We start from the raw sequence: 19,582 nt of genomic DNA on the forward strand, positions 1-19,582 counted from the left end.
TGAAAAGTGAAAGCAAAAGTCATTAAATTGATGTTTGATGTGATGGAGATACTTTTCCAGCAGGTGACACGTTTTAAAACCTTTACCAGTGTGTGTGTGTGTGTGTGTGTGTGTGTGTGTGTGTGTGTGTGTGTGTGTGTGTGTGTGTGTATTCATATCTTTGTGGGGACCAAAAATTGGAAGTTTATTGTACTTGTGGGGACCAACAGCTCTTATGGGGATGTGGTTTTAGTGTCAGGGTTACAATTGGTTATGGTTAGGTTTAGTGTAAGAGTTAGGCATTCATGTTTCATGGTTAGGGTAAGGGGCTAGGGAAAGCATTATGTCAATTAGATGTCCCGAAAGATATAATTACCCGACGTGTGTGTGTGTGTGTGTGTGTGTGTGTTTGTGTAAGAGAGATTTTTTTAGGCCACACGTTGTACATTGTGGAGGTGGACAGTGCCATTGAGTGCACACTAACATTAACCTCCTCTGCATCCCGCCCAAGTGGCAGCGCTATCAGTCATCTGTGATCCCACATTGGGCTGTTAGGAGTTTAGAGCACATTTCCCAATCCTAATTGGTATTAGGATATTGGTGGTAGCCCTGCGTCAGACTGAAGACCTGTCCAGGGTGTACCCTATCTCTCACCCTAACACAGCTGGGATAGGCTCCAGTGGCCCCTGCGACCTTGAAAAGGATAAGCGGAAGCGATTGGATGGATGTAAAATTTGTTATTACATAAAAGAAGAGCCCAGACCTGTTGTACCATCTGTTGATATCTCGTAATACAATACGTTTGAAGTTTTGGACATACATAATATTTTTTTGTTTCTTCAGACTATTTTTCACTTAACCCTTCATGCATGAATTCAATCTCAATCAGGATTTTCTTCTTCAGTGTTTTTATTTATCTTTAGGTGTGAAAAGATGAATAAAAATACTTCATGTATGAAGGGCTTAAATAACAATAATTACAATGCAACACTTTACACATCTATAGTAACATTAAAGGACCAGTGGGTGGCAGGGTATGGAGTGACACATCAGTGTCCAATGTGGTTTATGTGCAAGTGTGCCATCAACACTGACACAAATACAAGAAAACAGCCTTTGAATAGCTGTCCACTGTAGTGACCAATATGCGTTACCATTTTTCACAAGCTTATTGAAATGCTCAGTAAGCTCGTGACATAAAGAAAACAAAACATCATCCATGTATCCAATTCCTGGTCACAGTGCTGCTGTCCCAGCTCTTATATGGCGAGAGGTGGGTACACACGGGCAGCTCACCAGTCTGTTGCAGACTCACAGTTACACATCAAGCTTATTTAGAGTCACCAGTTCATCCAACATGCTTGTTTCTGGACCGTGTGAGGACGCAGAGAGAGCAGACACGGGGAGAATGTGCAGACTCCACGCAGAGAGCTCTCGGGCAGTCTGTGAGGTCAAACCTGGGACCGTCTCACTATGAAGCAACAGTGCTAGCAACTGCACCACTATGCTGGGCTCACAATTAAATATATTCAAATTATTCTTTAAAAGTCAGCTTGATTACCTGTTCAAATAAAGACTAGTCCTAAGCTGCAGTGTCCCACTGGCATATTTATCATTGTGTTTTTGCAGCATGGTAACCATGGTGATCCAGTTCTCGGTCCTCATCATCCTCCATTCCTGCCTGGTCCTAGTTACGACAGCGGAGGACTACAAGTGTCTGCCTCTGGTCCTGAGAAAAGCCTGCTGCTGGATAAACGAAACCTACGCGGCACGAAACGTCATCATTTTCGTCTCGATCCTCATCAACTTCCTGGCAGCCATGATCAATATCGTGAGTTCTTTAGTTATTTTTATAGATATATTATTTAAAACATGGGGTCAATGTCTGTCTGCAAAATAACTGTCAGAATGCATCAAATATGGGAACGCTACATGGTTAGTACCGTAGCATTTCTTCATACTTCGGGCAACAGCACAGTGTGTGTGCGATTTTCTTTATAAGTGTGTGTTTGTGGTAATGAAGAAACATTTCACCTACTTCAATAGCATGGTTGCTAAAATGTATTTTAATGGGTTAATTAAATATGGAGCTTCATGAAACAGAGGAATACGATGTAGGCATCTAGACATGGCTGATTTGATGGTGTGCAGTACCTCAGTCCATCCAGTGGGGTAAATACAGACTACAACACTTGACTTCGTACTTGTTGGAAAGCACAGTGGTACGACATTTAATGCCAGTTGAGAATTCCGTTCCAAATATTTTCTATAAGATTGAGGTCTGGACACTAGCTAGAGTATTTGGATCATTCGGATCTCCTTTGTTATCTTGGTGGTGGGTTTTTGATCCATGACCCATCTTCAGTGTTCTGGCTGAGGCAAGAAATTTCTTGTCAAAGATTTTATGCCACGTGACTCCGCCCATTGTCATCCTGTACTCTTAGCAGAAAAACAGCTCAGTGTAATGTTTCCACTCCCATGCTTGGCTGCATGTGTTGGGTCGAGTTGACTTTGGCTCCATCTGACCACAGCTCTTTCTGCCAAGCCTTCTCTGAATCATTCAGATGTTCACTGCCAAACTTGGGACAGACCTCTACATGTATCTTCTTCAGCAGGGGGCTTGTGGGAACTGCAAGACTTCAATCCATTATGCCGTAGTCTGTCATCAATGGTGTTCTGGGTGACTGTGGTCCCAACTACTTTCAGATCATTAACAGGCTCTTCCTGAACCTTTGCTTGATGTTCTGTCTTTCTCCATTAAAATTAAAGACTTTGTTTCTATGTGAATGAGCAAACTTACAAATTGAGTAGGGGATGAAATAATTAATGTTTAACACCATGCATTGCATTTTCTTATTATTTTAATCAACTAGGAACATCCTTGTTCTCACTCTGTTGTTGTAATTTATTAATTAAATTTTTGAAATACATATTTTTATTTTTTTTTTAATAGAAGCTGCTAAGGTACGTTGGAGATAAAAGCAACGAGCATACAATATTCTGCAATGAAGTAACCCACTCAACTGCTTAGTTTGTAAAGTATTTGTTCAGTTGCTTTATTTAGTCAGATTTTAATTACCTACACATCTACATTCCCCCCCTCCTTCTGTAAGAATCCTGTGTTGCTGCTAATTCAACCCTTCAGGTCTTCTTCAGTTATTCGTGTCAACTGCATCACTCCTTCTGTGCAGGAGAAATTTGGTGTTTTCCTGCAGAAAGTTGAAATCAGCTGTCGATTTCTCACACAACTATCTTGAAATATTAAAAGCGTGATGGAAATTTGTCTGAAAGGGAATGTGGGGTATTTTTATGCAGATCCTGCATCATTTAAAACTGCACAACAACACTAATCCACCCTGTTGGTCTCCCATAGCTGTGGTGCGACTTCGACAAGTCCAGTACCTTCAGGAACCAGACGTACAACGAATCGGCCTCCATCCCAGACATCTGCTTCTACCCAGAGGTACAAACTAAATGAGGTGTCTGAATTTTGCAGTCGGGTCCATCTGTTGTGTCTTTTTTTTTCTTCCCACTTGTGTGACAGCGGCAAACTGATGAATTAAACATCCTCGACATCTGCTCGCGCCCAGAGGGAGGTCTCGCCTCAGACAACGCTACGACTGATGGAGCCATCAGAACGTCACGGAGAAAATATCCATTATGTTGTTTTGCTCACATAATATGCAGCTGATTGATGAACTCAATAAGGGAGCCACATTTTTATAGCTCCGAGCTCGGGTTGACTCATGTATTGTTGCATGTATACATCATAAACGTATTTCCTCCTGAGGCTCATGCGCGCAAATAAGACCTATTTTACACACATAAAGAAGAGTTATTGACTTTGTTTTAGGCCGCACCAGAACGCACTCCAATATTAAATTAGACAAAAACTGATGTCTGTGCCAATGTCAGAGGCTTTTGGTGCAGTGAGCGGGCTGTCAGATATTTCATTTTTATAAAAGGGCACTTTACCAACTTTACACATAAAGGCCATACTCATTCTCATCTTGTGATAATGGAGGTTTAATGTGGAGGAGCTAATGAGTTCATAGTGATGCCGTAAATGTTACTTCAGTTTGGAGACAGAAGATTGGCAGCAGGAGGTTTGTGAGCAGGCGAGGGAGTCCACCAGTGAGGACAAAGGTAAACACAGAATGTTTTCAGGGGTGAAGAGTCAGGATGATTTCTGCAGCTGCAGCAGTCATCTCTTATTAATTAAGTAAAAGTGTTACACACGTCACTCTAAGTGCTAATGCAGGCATGCTAACAGGTATGCTTAGTTTAGTTTGTTTGCATGATAATACAAAATGTGTCCCTATTCATAAAATCCGTTCATAAAATTCCAGCTTGCCCCGTGTCCCCTTCAAGCTTGTCTCTTGTCAGATCTCTGAACATGTCAAACGCCTCAAATTTTCAATAAACTGAGTCGTAGCATCTAGAGCTAGACTAGACGAGGAGGAGAGCACAATAGTGGATGACATTGTAAATCCTTTGCTTCTGAAGGTGAAGAAGGCCTCACCCATGTATCCTGGGTCAGGATGCAAATGTCGTAGAGGACTACGAGTACCTGGTTGTCCTCATCACCAGCAGGCAGACCAACACAGAGGCTGTTCAAAAACGAGGGAGGAAGCTTGTGTTCACTGTGTGCAGCAGAGTGATGGTGCTTTTGTATACCTTAATTCTGGCAGCTGCAGCGTACTCTGCTGAGCACCATTAGGAAATCTTCCTCTATGATTGGCTGCAAACTGGAGACTTTGTTTAGTGACTTCCTCTCTATCACAGCTTTCAAACTGTTATCTATCAAAGATCACTCTGATCAACCTCTGCACCACATGCTAACATCCACTATATTACAGTATGGATATCTGGCAGAGATTCACCAGTCACTTATTATTATAATTAATAATATTATTATTATCATTATTATTTGCCACTTGCCCTGTGAGCCCGCTCAGCTGGGATAGGCTGTCCCAGCTGAATGGGCAGATGTTGAGTGGAGACCTTTTCAGTGCACTGTGGGCTACGGCTGTTGCACTGCAGTTCATTCAGAGGTCATTTCCTCTAATGTTTCCCCTCTGATGCTTCAGGACTTTACAGTAGTACTGTGCTTTGAAAGTCTGACCATGAGGGATGAATTCAAGGTGCATGAAAAAAGAAACCACATTGTGCATCATGTGTTGATCATGCTTCTCACTTGAATTATAGCGATGACACTTGAGTCAGCTGTACACAGAACTTCATATCTGCACAAGTTTAGGTCACGGTTTCCTGCAATGTATTGCAAAACTACCCCACTCTACTACTACTGACGATTCTCACACATGTAAAAATCGGCTTGGAGAAAACTGAAGAACCAGGAAAATGTTATACACCTTTTTTTATATATATATATATATACTGTTTGTTCAGACGACTGGATGTCCATCCACTTGTGTCCACTTTGGTGTGTTATATACATATAACACATCTATATGGTCTCGTCTTCCTCCTTTTCCTTCTGCTCTATTGAGCTGCTCACATGCAGCGCTTCACTTTTCTGTCTGTGCTGGCACAAAATTATTGCACCATCAACATTATGGGAGGTTGGCAGAACCTCAAGAATCGAGTGAAAAATAAAATCCAGCCGAATCACAACGTCTTCTACCAGGTCAAACAGCTTTCCAGTCTCAAATCCCAGTTGCAAATGGTCCAAATGGGACTTCTGTGTTTAAAAAGAGCAGGAGCCCTGGAAGCAGTAGAGCGGTCCATGAGAAGATGACTTTGAATGGATATTGATGAAATTTGAATCAGTTATGTTTTTCATGTTCATCTGCAGAGTCGTGGAACTTTTCAAGCGTGTGTTTGTTGACAGATATTTAACACTGAGTGCAGCTGTGGCTGATTGGAGTTGCCAACATTTTTAAATACATTATTGTTCAGATGAAGTTGACCATGCGTTTTAATTTTTCACAGTATTTTGTATTCACTGGAGTGCTGGCGATGGTGACGTGTGCGGTGTTCCTGCGACTGAACTCCGTGCTGAAGCTGGCAGTGCTGCTGGTGATGATCGCCATCTACTCGCTGCTGACCGAAGCCTTCTACACGTCGCTGTTTGTTCGCTACGACACCGTCCACCACAACACAGAGTGAGTGCTTAGTGGAGGACATCCTCGTATATTAAATGCACTGTTTGTCTTTTTTGTTCAGGTGAGGTTTTATTCTAAGAGCAGTTTGTCACGGTCATGTGTCACGGTCCGGGCTCGGTGACCCAGGGGTTTGTGTTATTATTAATCTTTGATTTCCTCATGGTTTAGGTTTTGTTTATGTGCTTCCCTGCCTTCCTGCCCCACATTTCAGGTCTCTATGTTCTCTGTCATCCTTACCTCTGTGTTCGCGTGTTTCCTGTTTTACTTTGAAAGTCTGTGTCCTATGTCTGCTTTGCTTCCTTTGTCTTCTTGTGTCAGATTACCCCCAGCTGTGCTTCCCTCCTGTTTTCCATTCCCTCATTACTCCCTGGTGTATTTAAGCCGTGTTTGTTCCTCTGTCTGTTGTTGCATTGTACCGTCACAATGCTGTGTGTTGTCTCTGGGCTCCTGATTTCCATTGTTACCTCCTGTCAGCTCTTAGTTCCTTTGTTTCTATTTTCCTAGTTTTCTGAGTCTTAGTTCTCTAGCTTCTAGTTTTATGTTTTGCTTCTTGTATTTAGTTTTAGACTTTTTTCCAGCGAGTAAAGCTGCCGCTTTGAGTTTAGCTTTTTGTGTTTGAGTCTTGCGTTTGGGTCCTCATCCTGCCTGCCACACAGCCTAACCACGACAGAATGTGCCTGATGCCATGTGCAGTCAACTACTGGTTAGATTTAAAAAGTCCTGCTATCACTAAGTTGAAACTATCAAGGCTAAAACTGTTTTTTTGTAGCTGGTTGTAGGCATGATTATATCTGCTGTAAGGCCGGACAGTTTCATATGGGAACCTCTCTGGATTGACTTCGTTTGTAGCCAGCCTCTAGTGGACATTAGAAGAACTGCAGTTTTTGGCACTTCCGCTGAGGTGCCTGCTTGTGTCAAGGTTCAAATCAAGAAGCTCCAATGTGTTAGACAAGACAGGCGAATGTGAGGAAATGTGACCTAAATACTACGAAGGATCTGCTAAAACAAGCTAACAAAACCAAACTTTTGGGAGATTGATTTTGAGGTCCTTTGGGGAAATGACAGAAAATCTCAGGGGAAAAGAAAGTAAAGCCCAGTTTAGCCAGTATTGTTTGCTCCATATGTAGAAATCACACATATCCCTTCTTTTGTAAAAAACAACAACAAAAAACACAGATCTGTTACTAACAGCATTTTTATGTTCATTTTTTTCCTTTTACATATTTGTCACATTATTGTTCAAATGTCTATAATGACATATTTTACCAAAAAATAAATGCATTTGATTAATTGAGTATTTTGCCTGTAAAAGTTAAATATTTCTACAGCCATATCTCAATGACAATGAAATGAACTCAGAGATACATTAACGTATACCTGCATTAATCATCATCATCATTTTCAGTTTTAAGTCTTTAATTTTATAAATAGATCAAAAATGCGAACACTTTGACATATATAAAGAATTCGTTTAAATGAGCCTCTTTCTTGTAAAAAGCCTGCGTATTTACAGAATCCCATCCTGGCCCGACTCCCTTAGCTTGCCTGCTTTTTCATCTCCGTGACATGCCGGCTGTGTGTTGTGGGCGTGAGTTGATTTACTTCAAAGTGCTTGAAGTTTTCCAATCTTTGTGTTGTTTCTATCGTAAGTGTGCCTCTAAACTTTAAAAAGATGATGATTATTTCTACCAAAATATGCACCGAGTCGTGAGCTTGTGTTTGTTTATTTGTGGGTGTTAGAGAATCTAAAGCTTTGTATTTGTTTTCCTCTGGCATCACTGCACACTAAAGGCTGCACGCTACATTTTGCTGTCACAAGCTGATCCTCGGCAGCGAAAACAAACGAGCTGTTATTTTTCGCTTGTTTTGAGATTCTGGCTCCTAACTCGTTGTAAAGTGCCTGGAGCTCCGTCTCCACATCTCTCTGAGCTGTTGATCCTCAGCGAGCCTCAGATCAGCCTCAGATCACGCAGAACATTTGATCCTTCTACGGTCTGAGCTGAAAACAAAGAATCGTGAGATTAAGAGAAAAAAAGTGTCGTCTTTTCATATTTTGCTGCAGTTTGTGTTTAGATCTCAACTTTAATGGAGAGCAGGTTTGTCACCGGTGCTGGGTTTCGAATGTAGTTTTTGTGAAGCAATATTTAGGTTATTACAAAAGAACATGCTGTGGATCACTGTTTATCATACTACATGTTTATTTAGGTTATTAAGAAAAAGTTTTCATGAAAATGAAAACCAGAAGAGTAAAAACTGAATGAAAATGTGACCACCTTTCATTAACAGAATGTACTCAGACAGGTTTTGCCTGGGAAAAAAAAATCAACACTAATGTAAAACTTTAGAAGAGAAGAAACATGAATAATTTATATTTGTGTTTTATCAAATGGTCAGAAATGCCCAACAAATGCATCTTTAGGGTAACATAGGCTCAATGCTTTTAATGTGGATCGGTTGTATTTATGTGCATAGCCAGTAGGGGTGGATGATATAGACTCGAAGTGATCTCACGGTATCATTCACAATGATGACATTTATGACAGTATAGGCAGAAAATACAACATTTTATCGATGTTTGCAGCTTGGAGGCAGCAAAATGTATCACTGCAAACAACATAAAGGCTGTTTCTATTCTTCATTTCCAATGAGCTACTGTTACTGATGCCAGCAGCAGTATAATAGTACAATAGCAATGACACAGCATAAATCAAACATGAGTACAATAAGTGTTTTCAGTTGAAATTTTACATAACTCAAAGTCTAACATAACTACTTAAAACGTTAGTTTAACAATAACTAGAGTAACGTTATTGTCACAGTCGTGGAAGCAGACTGTGTGGAGTGAGGAGGACCCAAGTGCAGACACACAAAACGAAACTTTGATTTAACTGAGGGAGAGCCGTTTGTTGCAGGCTGGTTAAACAGTCCAAAATAAAAAGGCAAAGGCGAAACTAAACGTGAGAAAACTCTTAACGTGAACATGAAGACATGGATATATGAAAACCTAGAAACATGGCAGAGAAAGCAGGACGATCGGACAAGGAATGAAGAGAACTCACAGACTAAATGCACACAGGAAGTGATCGGGGAAAGTGGAAACATGGGGAAACAGCTGATATGAATCAACAGAATGACGCCACAGGAGAAGTGAAACTAAACACACTGAATATGGAAACAACAGACCCTTCACAATAAAACAGGAAACATTATGAGATGCAGACATGACAAGAGGAGCAAGATTAACATATCCTCCTGAGAACGGCTTTTTATGTCCTCTGCTTTTGGTCTATAACTTTTGTGTTATTTGAGCTACCCTTCTAAGTCCTGATGTGCTCAACAGAGGACATCCTGGCCTTTTCAATAATATTTCATTTGGTTGGGTGGCCTTTTTTAGATCTAACGAGGCAGGAAATTACAAAAAAAGTTAAACTGAGGGATACATTTTCCCTCGGTTCTCAGGAGGATATAATAAAAGTGCAGTTGAAATGTTTTCTACCTGAGGTGTTGTTTCTTGGGTTGAGCTTTTAAAAAAAGCTCTGCTTTTCAGCCATGTAACTGCAGGAGTACTTTCCATCCGCTATTTGTTCTTCCTGTCATATGGAGCACAGCTAGCGAGTGCTCCAGCAATCCTTGGTCAAGTCACTTTACTTTTGGTCTCGTATCGCCAGCTACTCATATCTCACCATCACATGCCTTTGTAGCCTGGTTGTACTTGTTTTTACGATGTGTTTTTGCCTCGTTGGGTAAAACAAGTTTATTGTTTCCATCTGTAGCTGAAATAGGTTAAGTGTCATGTTTAGTTGGAGGTATGCTCTCAACAACAAAGCCAAACTACTTCCATAGTACTGAAGAAGCTCCCCTTTTCCCTAATTGGCACTAAGTAACAAATAAAATCAGTAAGTAACAAATAAAACTCTAGAATTTCTCTGAAATTCTGGAGTTTTATTTGTTACTTACTGATTTGTTAACACAATTAATTGTTAAACGTCGACCATGACATGCCCCAAGTTTTTTTCCATTAACATGCCTGTCAAACAGACGAACAAGGGCTCCCGTTGAACAGACTCTTCTTTCTTCTCGTTCCAACAGAAACTTCCTGGGAACCAAAGAGACGTCTTTACTCCTGATGGCCATGTTCCTCCTCGCCGTGTTTTACCACGGCCAGCAGGTAAGACCACGCCAGCTTTAACTGTGTCCTAATCAGTGAAGGAATGGCAATTTACACATTTAGATTACTGATTCATCACCTATGAGTGGATTTGTTATGGGCTGGTGATTGAGTTAGAGGACTTCTTGGCTAAATATTGTTATTATCTACACCCATGCAGCTGATTTTTGTGTCTTATCAGGTGGATTAGCTTGTTTTTCTAAGCATCAAAATGTATGATTAAAGGTGACTGAAGGGCATGGATAAAAACAAAAACTGTGACGGTTCCTTTAAAGGATAGTAACAGAAATAACCAGAGTACAGTGGGCGTGAGGAACCCAGCATCTTTCCTGTTGCTATGCAACGGTCTAATTAGAGTTATCAGCTAACGTGAAGTAAAAATAACAGAAGAAGATGACAAACAGTTGGAGTTCAGATGTGTCCAAACATGATGACATAAACGGTTAACGACCTGCCACATTTAACTGGCCTCTGAGAAACTCAAAGCAAAAAACTGTCATTGCATCCTTTAAAAATGTGAATCACTCTTCCAGCTGTGGATGCTGTGGAATCTCAAATACTTTGGTTCCATACAGATGAGGTGACAGCCGTAGCTGTAAGCATTAGACATCTTTGCGTGATGACCCAGAGAAGGCAGGGGTAACATAAGACTGATGTAGCCATGGTGATGTCAGCCGTAGGTTTGTGAAGTCCTGCTGTTAATCCTTGAGCTGAGCGTTTTTGCCATCACCATCTTGGTGCTTTTGAAAACAGACCAATGAGGTGTGGATCTGACTGTGAAATCACACTCTGACTGAATAACCAATGAGCACGTCCTGTATAATCCTGCTTATGAGGAGTCTTATCCGTAACTGAGCCCTTAAACTCCTCAGTAAAGTGTTTACAGAGATCAGGGTGGAGGGAGGTCTTCTGTAGGACCTGAAGTCTTGTGTGAGCCGTATGCATCACCACCTGGCGGCCACTGAAAACAATGCAGGTTTAATGCTTGAGAAATTAACCTTCAGCCCAAAGAGGTGAGAAAGATCGGGGTGTTTAAGCCTGAAATGAGTTCTTTTGAATCCTCCAGTTCTGTATATGAGGTTTGGGCTGAATCTGCACTTTACAGGAACCTGGGTGGTGGCAAGACAGTTCTAAGCAATTTGTATTTACCTCTTCTGGGTTTCTTGAATGCGGTCCAAGTGTAAGAAAGAAAAATCACTTTGGTTAAACCTCTTGCTGCCTATAAAAGCTGTGACACAGGGCTGTGGGTAGAGAACATTTTAATAACCGAGCCTTTAAACGCATCTGTAATAACACAGGAAACGTCCTGCCAGGTTTTATGATTGCATAATAAGCGACCGGAGTGTTTCTTCAGCAAAGCAAAACTGGCACAGACCACTTTGTTTACACGTCTGATACATTATACAAGCCATTTCTATAAAGATGCAGTGAGACTCAGTGGCCTGAAGGAAACCGGTACCACTGTGCCGCTTTCATGCTCTCGCTATGGCAACCTTTGATCATGTAGTTTAGCAGCTCGGCATTGGTCAGAGACGGCCGTAATTGAAGGTCTTTTGTAGCCTCATGAAAGTAGAAAGCAGCTGTATTTGAAGTCATGCAGTGGCGTATTGATTTTCTCTGGGTCAAACCACTTGTTTGGCAAAGCAGAGACAATGACAGCTCACAGCATGAAACACTCGCAGCGCTGAAAAGCTGTTTGTGCCAGATGCATATGGCCAAGGGAAAAGAGAGCACACTAAAAAGACTATTTACCCTTAGCAGGAAAGTCCAGCGTGCAAAACAGGATCCAGCTGTTTTTTTTAGTGCAGTGTTGATGAACTAAGTGGCTCCGTGTTTTCTGCTAAATACTCCAAATTATCTTTGGGCAAAGTGGATAATCGCTGACAGAGGAGCACTTTTTGTTTTCATTTTTCATGCTTAAGCTCACAGCAGGGGTTAAGTTACAATTTTTGTGGTATATTTTACTGTTTCAAGTTTTAAGTTCAAAAGGCAATCTCAGTGCTTTCCTGTCTGTTTATGTTACAGTTACGTTCCAGCCAAAGACATTAAAGCAGGATTTTGTCTCAGCGTCGAGCAAGACGTGGATCCAACTCCACTAAGCATAAAAGGATCCTTAGATCCTGTACATGTTCAGTCCTTTAGTGTCCAGCCTGGAAGCTTTTCTCTGACAGTAAACACAGGCTGTCTATAACAGCTTTACATACACAATGTGATGTTTGCAAACCCTCAAGCTGGAATCTAGACTTCTGGCTTTGGCGATTCAGGAAAAGCAATCAGTACTTTTCCAGTGTGGTAACTACAGTATTGCGGAAAAGTCACTTTATATTTTACTAGGAACATGGCAAAGCAGCTAGTTATTAGAATATATGCAAACATGCATGGGTATATAATAGTGCTGTCAGCGTTAATCTCGTTAAAATGACGTTAACACCAGAACCAGAACCAAAACAGAGTTTGTGCAATTCTAACAAGCTTAAAAGTCAATATTTGTTATGGCCACCTTTATTCTTCTACACAGTCTGAACTCTCTGAGCCAGCTTCCGCGTCTTTCTTTAAGTAGTCTTCAGGAATAGTTCTGCAGGCTTCTTGAAGGACATTTAAAGCTCTTCTTTGGATGTTGAGATTCAATGCGGCTGAGGTCTGAGGTCTGGGGAGGCCAGTCCATGATGGGTAGTTTTGATTTTACTGGATTGGATTGGATTACTGCAGTGTTTGGGGACTTTATCCTGTCTTTCTTCTCTGTCCCCAATCGGTTGCAGCAGTTGGCCCCGCCCCTCCCTGAGCCTGGTTCTGTAGGAGGTTTCTTCCTATTAAAAAGGAGTTTTTCCTTCCCACTGTCACCTAAGTGCTTATTCATAGGGGTTCATAGGATTGTTGGATTTTTCTCTGTATGTGCTATTGTAGGGTCTACCTTACAATATAAAGCGCCTTGAGGCAACTGCTGTTGTGCTTTGGCGCTGTATAAATAAAATTGAATTGAATTTGCCATGCTGAAAAATGAACACAAAATAATCCCCGACATCACAGAAACCATGGCAGAAGCTCCGTCATGTTTTACACTTGGGGTAGAAAACACAGTTTATTTTGGGATCAAGTTTGCCGTCTGTACGAACCTGTGACCACTGACATTAACATTAATTTACATAATGCTTCAAAAAAACCTGCAAACATTTTCAATATGTTTGGACTGCTGTCAAAACACATGTCATTACCAGCATAACAGCAGGTTTTTCACCCCCATTTTCTATCTCATTTCTACTTTGGCAGCCGCTGGAACTAGAAAATACAACTGTGGCGTTAGTAATTGCACACAGGTTGGGCTGAGATTGGAGAAATTTCCCCAAAGAGCAGCAACAAGAAGCACGGAGCAGTTCTGACTAAAACGGACCAAAATATAGTGACACGACATTCTTTTGACTCACATCCGCTCCTCTGCCTACTAGTAATCGACTCCAACAGTAATCAGAAGTCTCACGTTTTCAGAATGGCCCGTGGTTTGTGTTTGAAGCAGAGCTCCAGCAACAGAGGCACACAGTGATGAAGCAAAACAGAGGTAATAATCGTTACGCTGAACAATGGCGTAATGAAGCTCTGGAATGAGAACAGGGCTGAAAACCCACAGCCCTGTCGTCCATTGTTGAAGAAATGCATGAACACAGAGGGTGTTAAAACATTAGTTAGTGCTTCTTTCACAAAAGACACTTATTGTGCTGTGGAGAAAACCCTATTAGAGCGGAGAGATGAAGGAAACTATTTCAGCCTTTTATTCGTCTTCACAGCCTCTTTCATTACGAGAGTTGTGGTTTTATTCAGCGCTCGTTATCTCTGACTGCTGTGTGTAATGTCTTCCCTGTAAAAATTTTCTCACCTTTTCCCTTGATGGTATCTGGAGCTGCAAGTGTACAGCTCATTATGCGAGCCCGGGAAAAAAGTGCTGAAAGTTAAGAAAAAGAAAGAGTTTTTGCACATTTATACAATAAGACAAGTTAATGCATCGACTTAGCAAATTTGGCTACTATAATATGTTTTTTGTTGTAGGTAGTTGATTATTGCATCAACAGATCAGCAGAGGAAACTAAGCCAGCAGCCTTTTGCGTAATAAATTAATGGTGGAAACACTGAAGCCAGATGAGGTTGTTGTTCATGAGTGCTGCTTCCTGTCAGAGCCGTAATTACATTATCAAACACAGCAAGCACGAAGCAATTCGTTACAGCCATTCAGAAAAAGCTCTTAATTTGAAAGGATTAGGGATTCTTCTTTTTGACACTCCAGTTTTCTGCTGAATAATTTTAAGACTCGAACATTAATCAAGGCCGCACTGCTGGCAGCAATAATACAACACAAATACAAGAAGAATCAAATAATAGCACTCACGTGTAAACCTCAATTCATTACATTATTTCACTGGCTCCAATATCTTCATAAGCTTTCCCAAAATAATAAGCGTCTTTATGCTCAGTCAGTGTAAGCATCGCTCAGTCTAACAAGGATATAAAAAGGACGACAAGGACAAGGAAGTCGTCATCTGACTGCAAGTAGTTGTAGCCTCAGTCTCGGGCTGTTCAGTATAACGATATATATCGGATGACGATATGAAAAAATCTATCGTTTCATTTTACGCTATCGTTTGTTTCATGGTGTCGCAAAATAAACTGTTTACGGCAATATTTTTTCATCGTTTTGATGGTCACTATAGTGAATATAACAGAAAGTTCTCTCTTTCTGTTATATTTAAAATAACCACACTACGGACGGATAAGCAACTGTTTTTACGCGTTGTCGTTAGCAACAACGACGGTAAACCCAGCGTGTGGCTCTGCTGTCCGCTTGTTTATTTTCCACCCAAGCCTTTCACAATAAAGCTGAAGATCCTGTTGAGATTTTTCAAAATAAACTGAAATGATGACAAACAGAATGACCAAAACAAAACAAATCGAGGACCTTATTTCTAAACGAGGGGCTCCCTCTGCAGCATGGACATGATTTGGTTATGAAAAGTCTGACACGGACCTTTACTATGGAAATTATGCTGCAAACCGGTCCCCACCTCAGACTCAAACATGGCAAACCTCTTTTACCACCTACGCAAGAATCACGTGAAAGAGTATGGAAAGAGTTTATGGATGAGAAGCAAAAAAGAGCCGTCAGGTGCTCAAAGTAAACCTTAGACTCAAACATTAAAACTGGCTTTTCCCCGCAGCACGCCGTGTAATACTCACAAAGTAAATGGCGGCCGTTACAACTTATGTCTAAAAATGTATAGTTTCATGCATCGGTCAAAACACTCGACTCCAGGTACAGGACGCCCAGCTGGAAACACTTCACACAAGTCGAGTTGCCCGAAATTTACAGAATTTACAGAAAATGCTACATTTTTGTGATTTATATCGTTGTCGGGACGATAAATGTCTTATATCGGGATATGAGATTTTGGTCATATCGCACAGCCCTACCTCGGTCTTAAAACAACCATTTCAAAGTCATCAGGATCAGAAGTTCATTGCAAATGGTCCCAATAATTTTCCCAATAACAGTCACAGTCGCATAAGAGTTGGGATGTCTTAGAGTCAAGGGTAAAAACCCTCTCTGTGATGTACAATATTAATGATCTAAAATGCTGTGAAAAAGTGTTTGCCCCCTTTCCTGAATTTTTAGTTTTCAGCATATTTGTCACACTAAGATGTTTCAGGTCATCAAACTAATTTTAGTGTTAGACAAAGATAACCCCTGTAAATACAAAATACAGGTTTTAAATCAGGAGGAAAAAGGAGAGAAAACACTATCCAAACCTGGCCCTGAGTGAAAAAGTAAAACCTAAAATTGATTGTGCCACCCTTGGCAGCGAGAACTACCATCAAGTGTTTGTGATAACTGGCAATGAATCTTTCACTTCGCCGTGGAGGAATTTTGGCCGATTCTTCTTTGTAGAGTTGTTGTGATTCAGCCTCGTTGTGGAGTTTTTGAGCATCATGCTAAAGCATCTTGATCTGATTTGAGTCTGGAGTTTGACTAGGCCACTGTTTGTTTTTCTAGCCATTAAGAGTACTGGACTCCAGATTATTGTCCTGCATAACCTGAGTGATCTTGAGCTTCAGGGCAAGAACTGATGACTGGACTTTCTCCTTCAGGATTTTCTGGTAGAGAGCAGAATTCATGGTTACATCATTTATAGCAAGTTATTTTTACATCGGATATAACGAGATGCAAACTTTCCAAAAAGTTCCAATTTCCTTCCATCAGTCTACAGAATATATTCCCAAAACACTTCGGGATCATCAAGATGTTTTTTGGCAAATGTGATATGAGGCTTTGTCTCCGTTTTGGTCAGCAGTGTTTTCTCCCTGGAACTCTGTCACAGATGATATTTCTGCCCAATCTCAAGAACTCTGACCTTAAGTGAGGCCTGCAGTTCTTTTGAATTTGTTCTGGTTTCTTCTGTGACCTCCTGGATGAGTCGCTGATGAGCTCTTCAGTAAGCCAGCCTCTCCTGCGAGGGTTCACCACTGTTCCAGGTTTTCTCCATTTGTGGACGAAGAGATTCCAGCGAACCACGGTGAGAGACAAAGCCTTAAAAATGGCTTTGTAACCCTTCCATGACTGATAGTGATTTTGTTTCTCAGCTGTTTCTTTAGATTGTGGCATGATGTATTGTTTTGAGATCTTTTACCCTACCTCTGTTTATTGATTATTGGATAACTTCTAAATAGTTTTAGACAATAATCTGGCCTGGGTGTGGCTAGTGAAAATTCTGTTAATGATTTAACAAGAAGAGCAATTACTTTTTCAGATAGGGCCAGGTAGGTTTCAGTAGCTGTTGCCCCTTAAAAATGAAAAGCAAAAAGAACTGCAGTTTGTATTTACTCAGGTAATTGTTGTCTAACATTAAAATCTGATGATCTGGAACAGTTAAGTGTGACAAATATACAGAAAACTAAGAAATCAGGAAGGGTGTAAGTACTTTTTCATGCTCCCAAGCTCAAATATTCAAGCAGCTTTGATGTGGCAGATTTTTGAGCTTCCTGACAAAACCCAACGAGAGATTTGTGCCTCCTCCTGGTCTTCAGATGGGATCTTGCTTTGTTAGGCAAACGTGTAAACCAGTCCACTATGGAACCACTTTCACGTACAAAATGACATTTTTTTAAATTAAAAACTAATCGAGGGCTTATTGTCATTTCCAACAATGCGTTGTGAAGATTTCCAGGTGGTTGGAGCATAAAGGATAAAAGCCATTATTCTGACCTCACACTGAAGGCCAGTCATTGGACCACGTATGATTTAAACCAGAGTAGCCATCAGCCATGTCTGTCCCCCCTCTCCAGCTAGATTTAGCTGAAAGAAAAATGACAGGATTATTGTTTTTATTTTATTTGTTCGCCTAAATCTTCTTTGTTTAACATCCTCATACATTTTAATGCTCGTCGGGTTGTTGGGCTGTCACATTAAGGTATGTAACTGTATAAATGGAGATTACCTGCAGTAACCACAATGTGTGAGGTGACTGCAGCTCCTGTACTGAGTAACGTGTTCGTTAGAACAGGAGAGCGAGGTATTTTCTGTACAGTTAACAGAAGCCATCGGTGAACAGCGGAGGTCATGTTGGCTAACGGCGGAGCGACCCGCTCTTTCACCGGGCGCCATCTCATTATCCCACCGACTAACGGGGCTGTCAGGCTTTGCATTCGTAATTAGAAAAACAGAAAATGAGATTGGAGTTTTTGTATTCACTCATATGATTAAGTGACTAATTGTTACCGCGATTAATCACAAAACGGTTTCCGCTGAACGCTGGAAAGAGTCGCTTAAATCCTCGCAGGCTTTTCAGCCGGCCCTCAAAATTAGTTTTTTTTTCTTCCTCTCATCTGCAAGTATTAAGTAAATGGTGGTGACTTTTGTTTGTCTCTAATGTATTCAAATGACTTGGTATTAACTGTGCATTCAAAACATCGGTTTGTGTTGCTTATTAGAATCCTTTTTCTGAGCTTCAGATTGATCGCACCCTCATGTTTTACATAATTGATCTGGCTTTTAGCAGATTTTTTAATTTAGCCACCTGATCCAGAACTGCGGCTCAGCTTTTTCATCATCTAAATGAAATAAACAAAAGACTTTCCCCTGAACTTTGGTTACACGTTTAAGCAGTTAAGTGATTAACAAGTGCCTGTTTAGGCTCGGGTGAGAACACAGACAGGATATGGATTTCCTGTTTTTTGGAGGTTGGGGAAGATTTGGGGAATATGTGGAGAATAAATAAATACATTTTTATTTTTAGGTATAACAGATAACAAGGATAAGGATGGTTGGGACCATTTCTCTCTCAACTTCCATCACATATGACTAAATCTCAGAAAATGTTGCACGGCTGCGAGGGTGTTTTCATCAGATATGATGGACACCGTCGGTAATGTAAGTAAACGACCCAACCTGAAACCAAGTGATAAGACCACAAAAGAGAAGCACAGAAGCATCTCATGTTAAATAAGCACAGAAACGTGTGGTTTCATCAGGTCCCATCATCCTGAGGCCTTTGGTTTTGCTGTTCTGCTTTATAAAGATCATTCTCCTTGTTTGTCTCTCTGTCTTTTTGTCCCTACCTGATCCCCATTATCATGGTGCACTTTCCCTTCTTTGCTACATGCCTTCATTTTCCTTTAGCTTCCATCAGCTCCTTATTAAAGCTCACATTTTGTTGGCTCTACTTTTCAGTTTTGGGGTGTCTTTATTCCATTCCTCTTTAGAATTTTAACAAAAGTAGAAGAAAAGAAAAAGATTTTCAGGGTCCTCTCCTTTGGTCTTATTATTATTCTCTGTTGCAGGTTTGATTTCTAAAGACCCATCGCTCTGAGTATATCACTCTGTAATTTGATTCACAATGTTTGCAACTCATGACTTAAAAAACTGATTTTCTTTGACTTTTTCTTTTCTTTTACCAGTAGGAGAAAACAATACAATTACTTTAGTGATTGTATTGATATTTTCTTGCTGGTAGAAGAACAGCCAGAAGGCATAAACATCATTTTAATCCAGTCTTCTCCACATCGAACATCCAAAATGTCTTGTTTTGTCCACAGCCTCTAAAATAACTTGTTGTTAATATATCTATGTACATTTATGCCAGATGTTGTGCTTTTTTGAAGCTTGTCTGTGTTTAAATCTTTTGTTGGAAAAGCAATCATATTACTATGTTTAGTACCGAGGAGATGGTGGTGTTGGGCTGCCACAAACGATTATTTTGATAGTCGACTAATCAGATCATCATCCACTGAACGTAAAACGTACAGCTTATTGCACCAGCAGCATCTGCTC

The 19,582-nt window shown here is 40.7% G+C and overlaps 1 protein-coding gene across 2 annotated transcripts in view; it reads left to right on the forward strand.

Annotated features, from left to right (window-relative positions):
* Nucleotides 1-19,582, forward strand: part of adcy8 (adenylate cyclase 8 (brain)) — a 123,148-nt gene that overhangs the window by 88,107 nt on the left and 15,459 nt on the right. For both annotated transcript variants that reach the window (XM_004569457.3, XM_004569459.3), the window contains 4 exons: nucleotides 1,609-1,810; nucleotides 3,353-3,442; nucleotides 5,935-6,107; nucleotides 10,197-10,275. In XM_004569457.3, the coding sequence (XP_004569514.1) occupies nucleotides 1,609-1,810; nucleotides 3,353-3,442; nucleotides 5,935-6,107; nucleotides 10,197-10,275 (544 nt within the window). The remainder of the gene's footprint in view (nucleotides 1-1,608; nucleotides 1,811-3,352; nucleotides 3,443-5,934; nucleotides 6,108-10,196; nucleotides 10,276-19,582) is intronic.

The sequence above is a fragment of the Maylandia zebra genome, linkage group LG18, assembly GCF_041146795.1.
Source record: "Maylandia zebra isolate NMK-2024a linkage group LG18, Mzebra_GT3a, whole genome shotgun sequence".
NCBI classification, from domain to species: domain Eukaryota; kingdom Metazoa; phylum Chordata; class Actinopteri; order Cichliformes; family Cichlidae; genus Maylandia; species Maylandia zebra.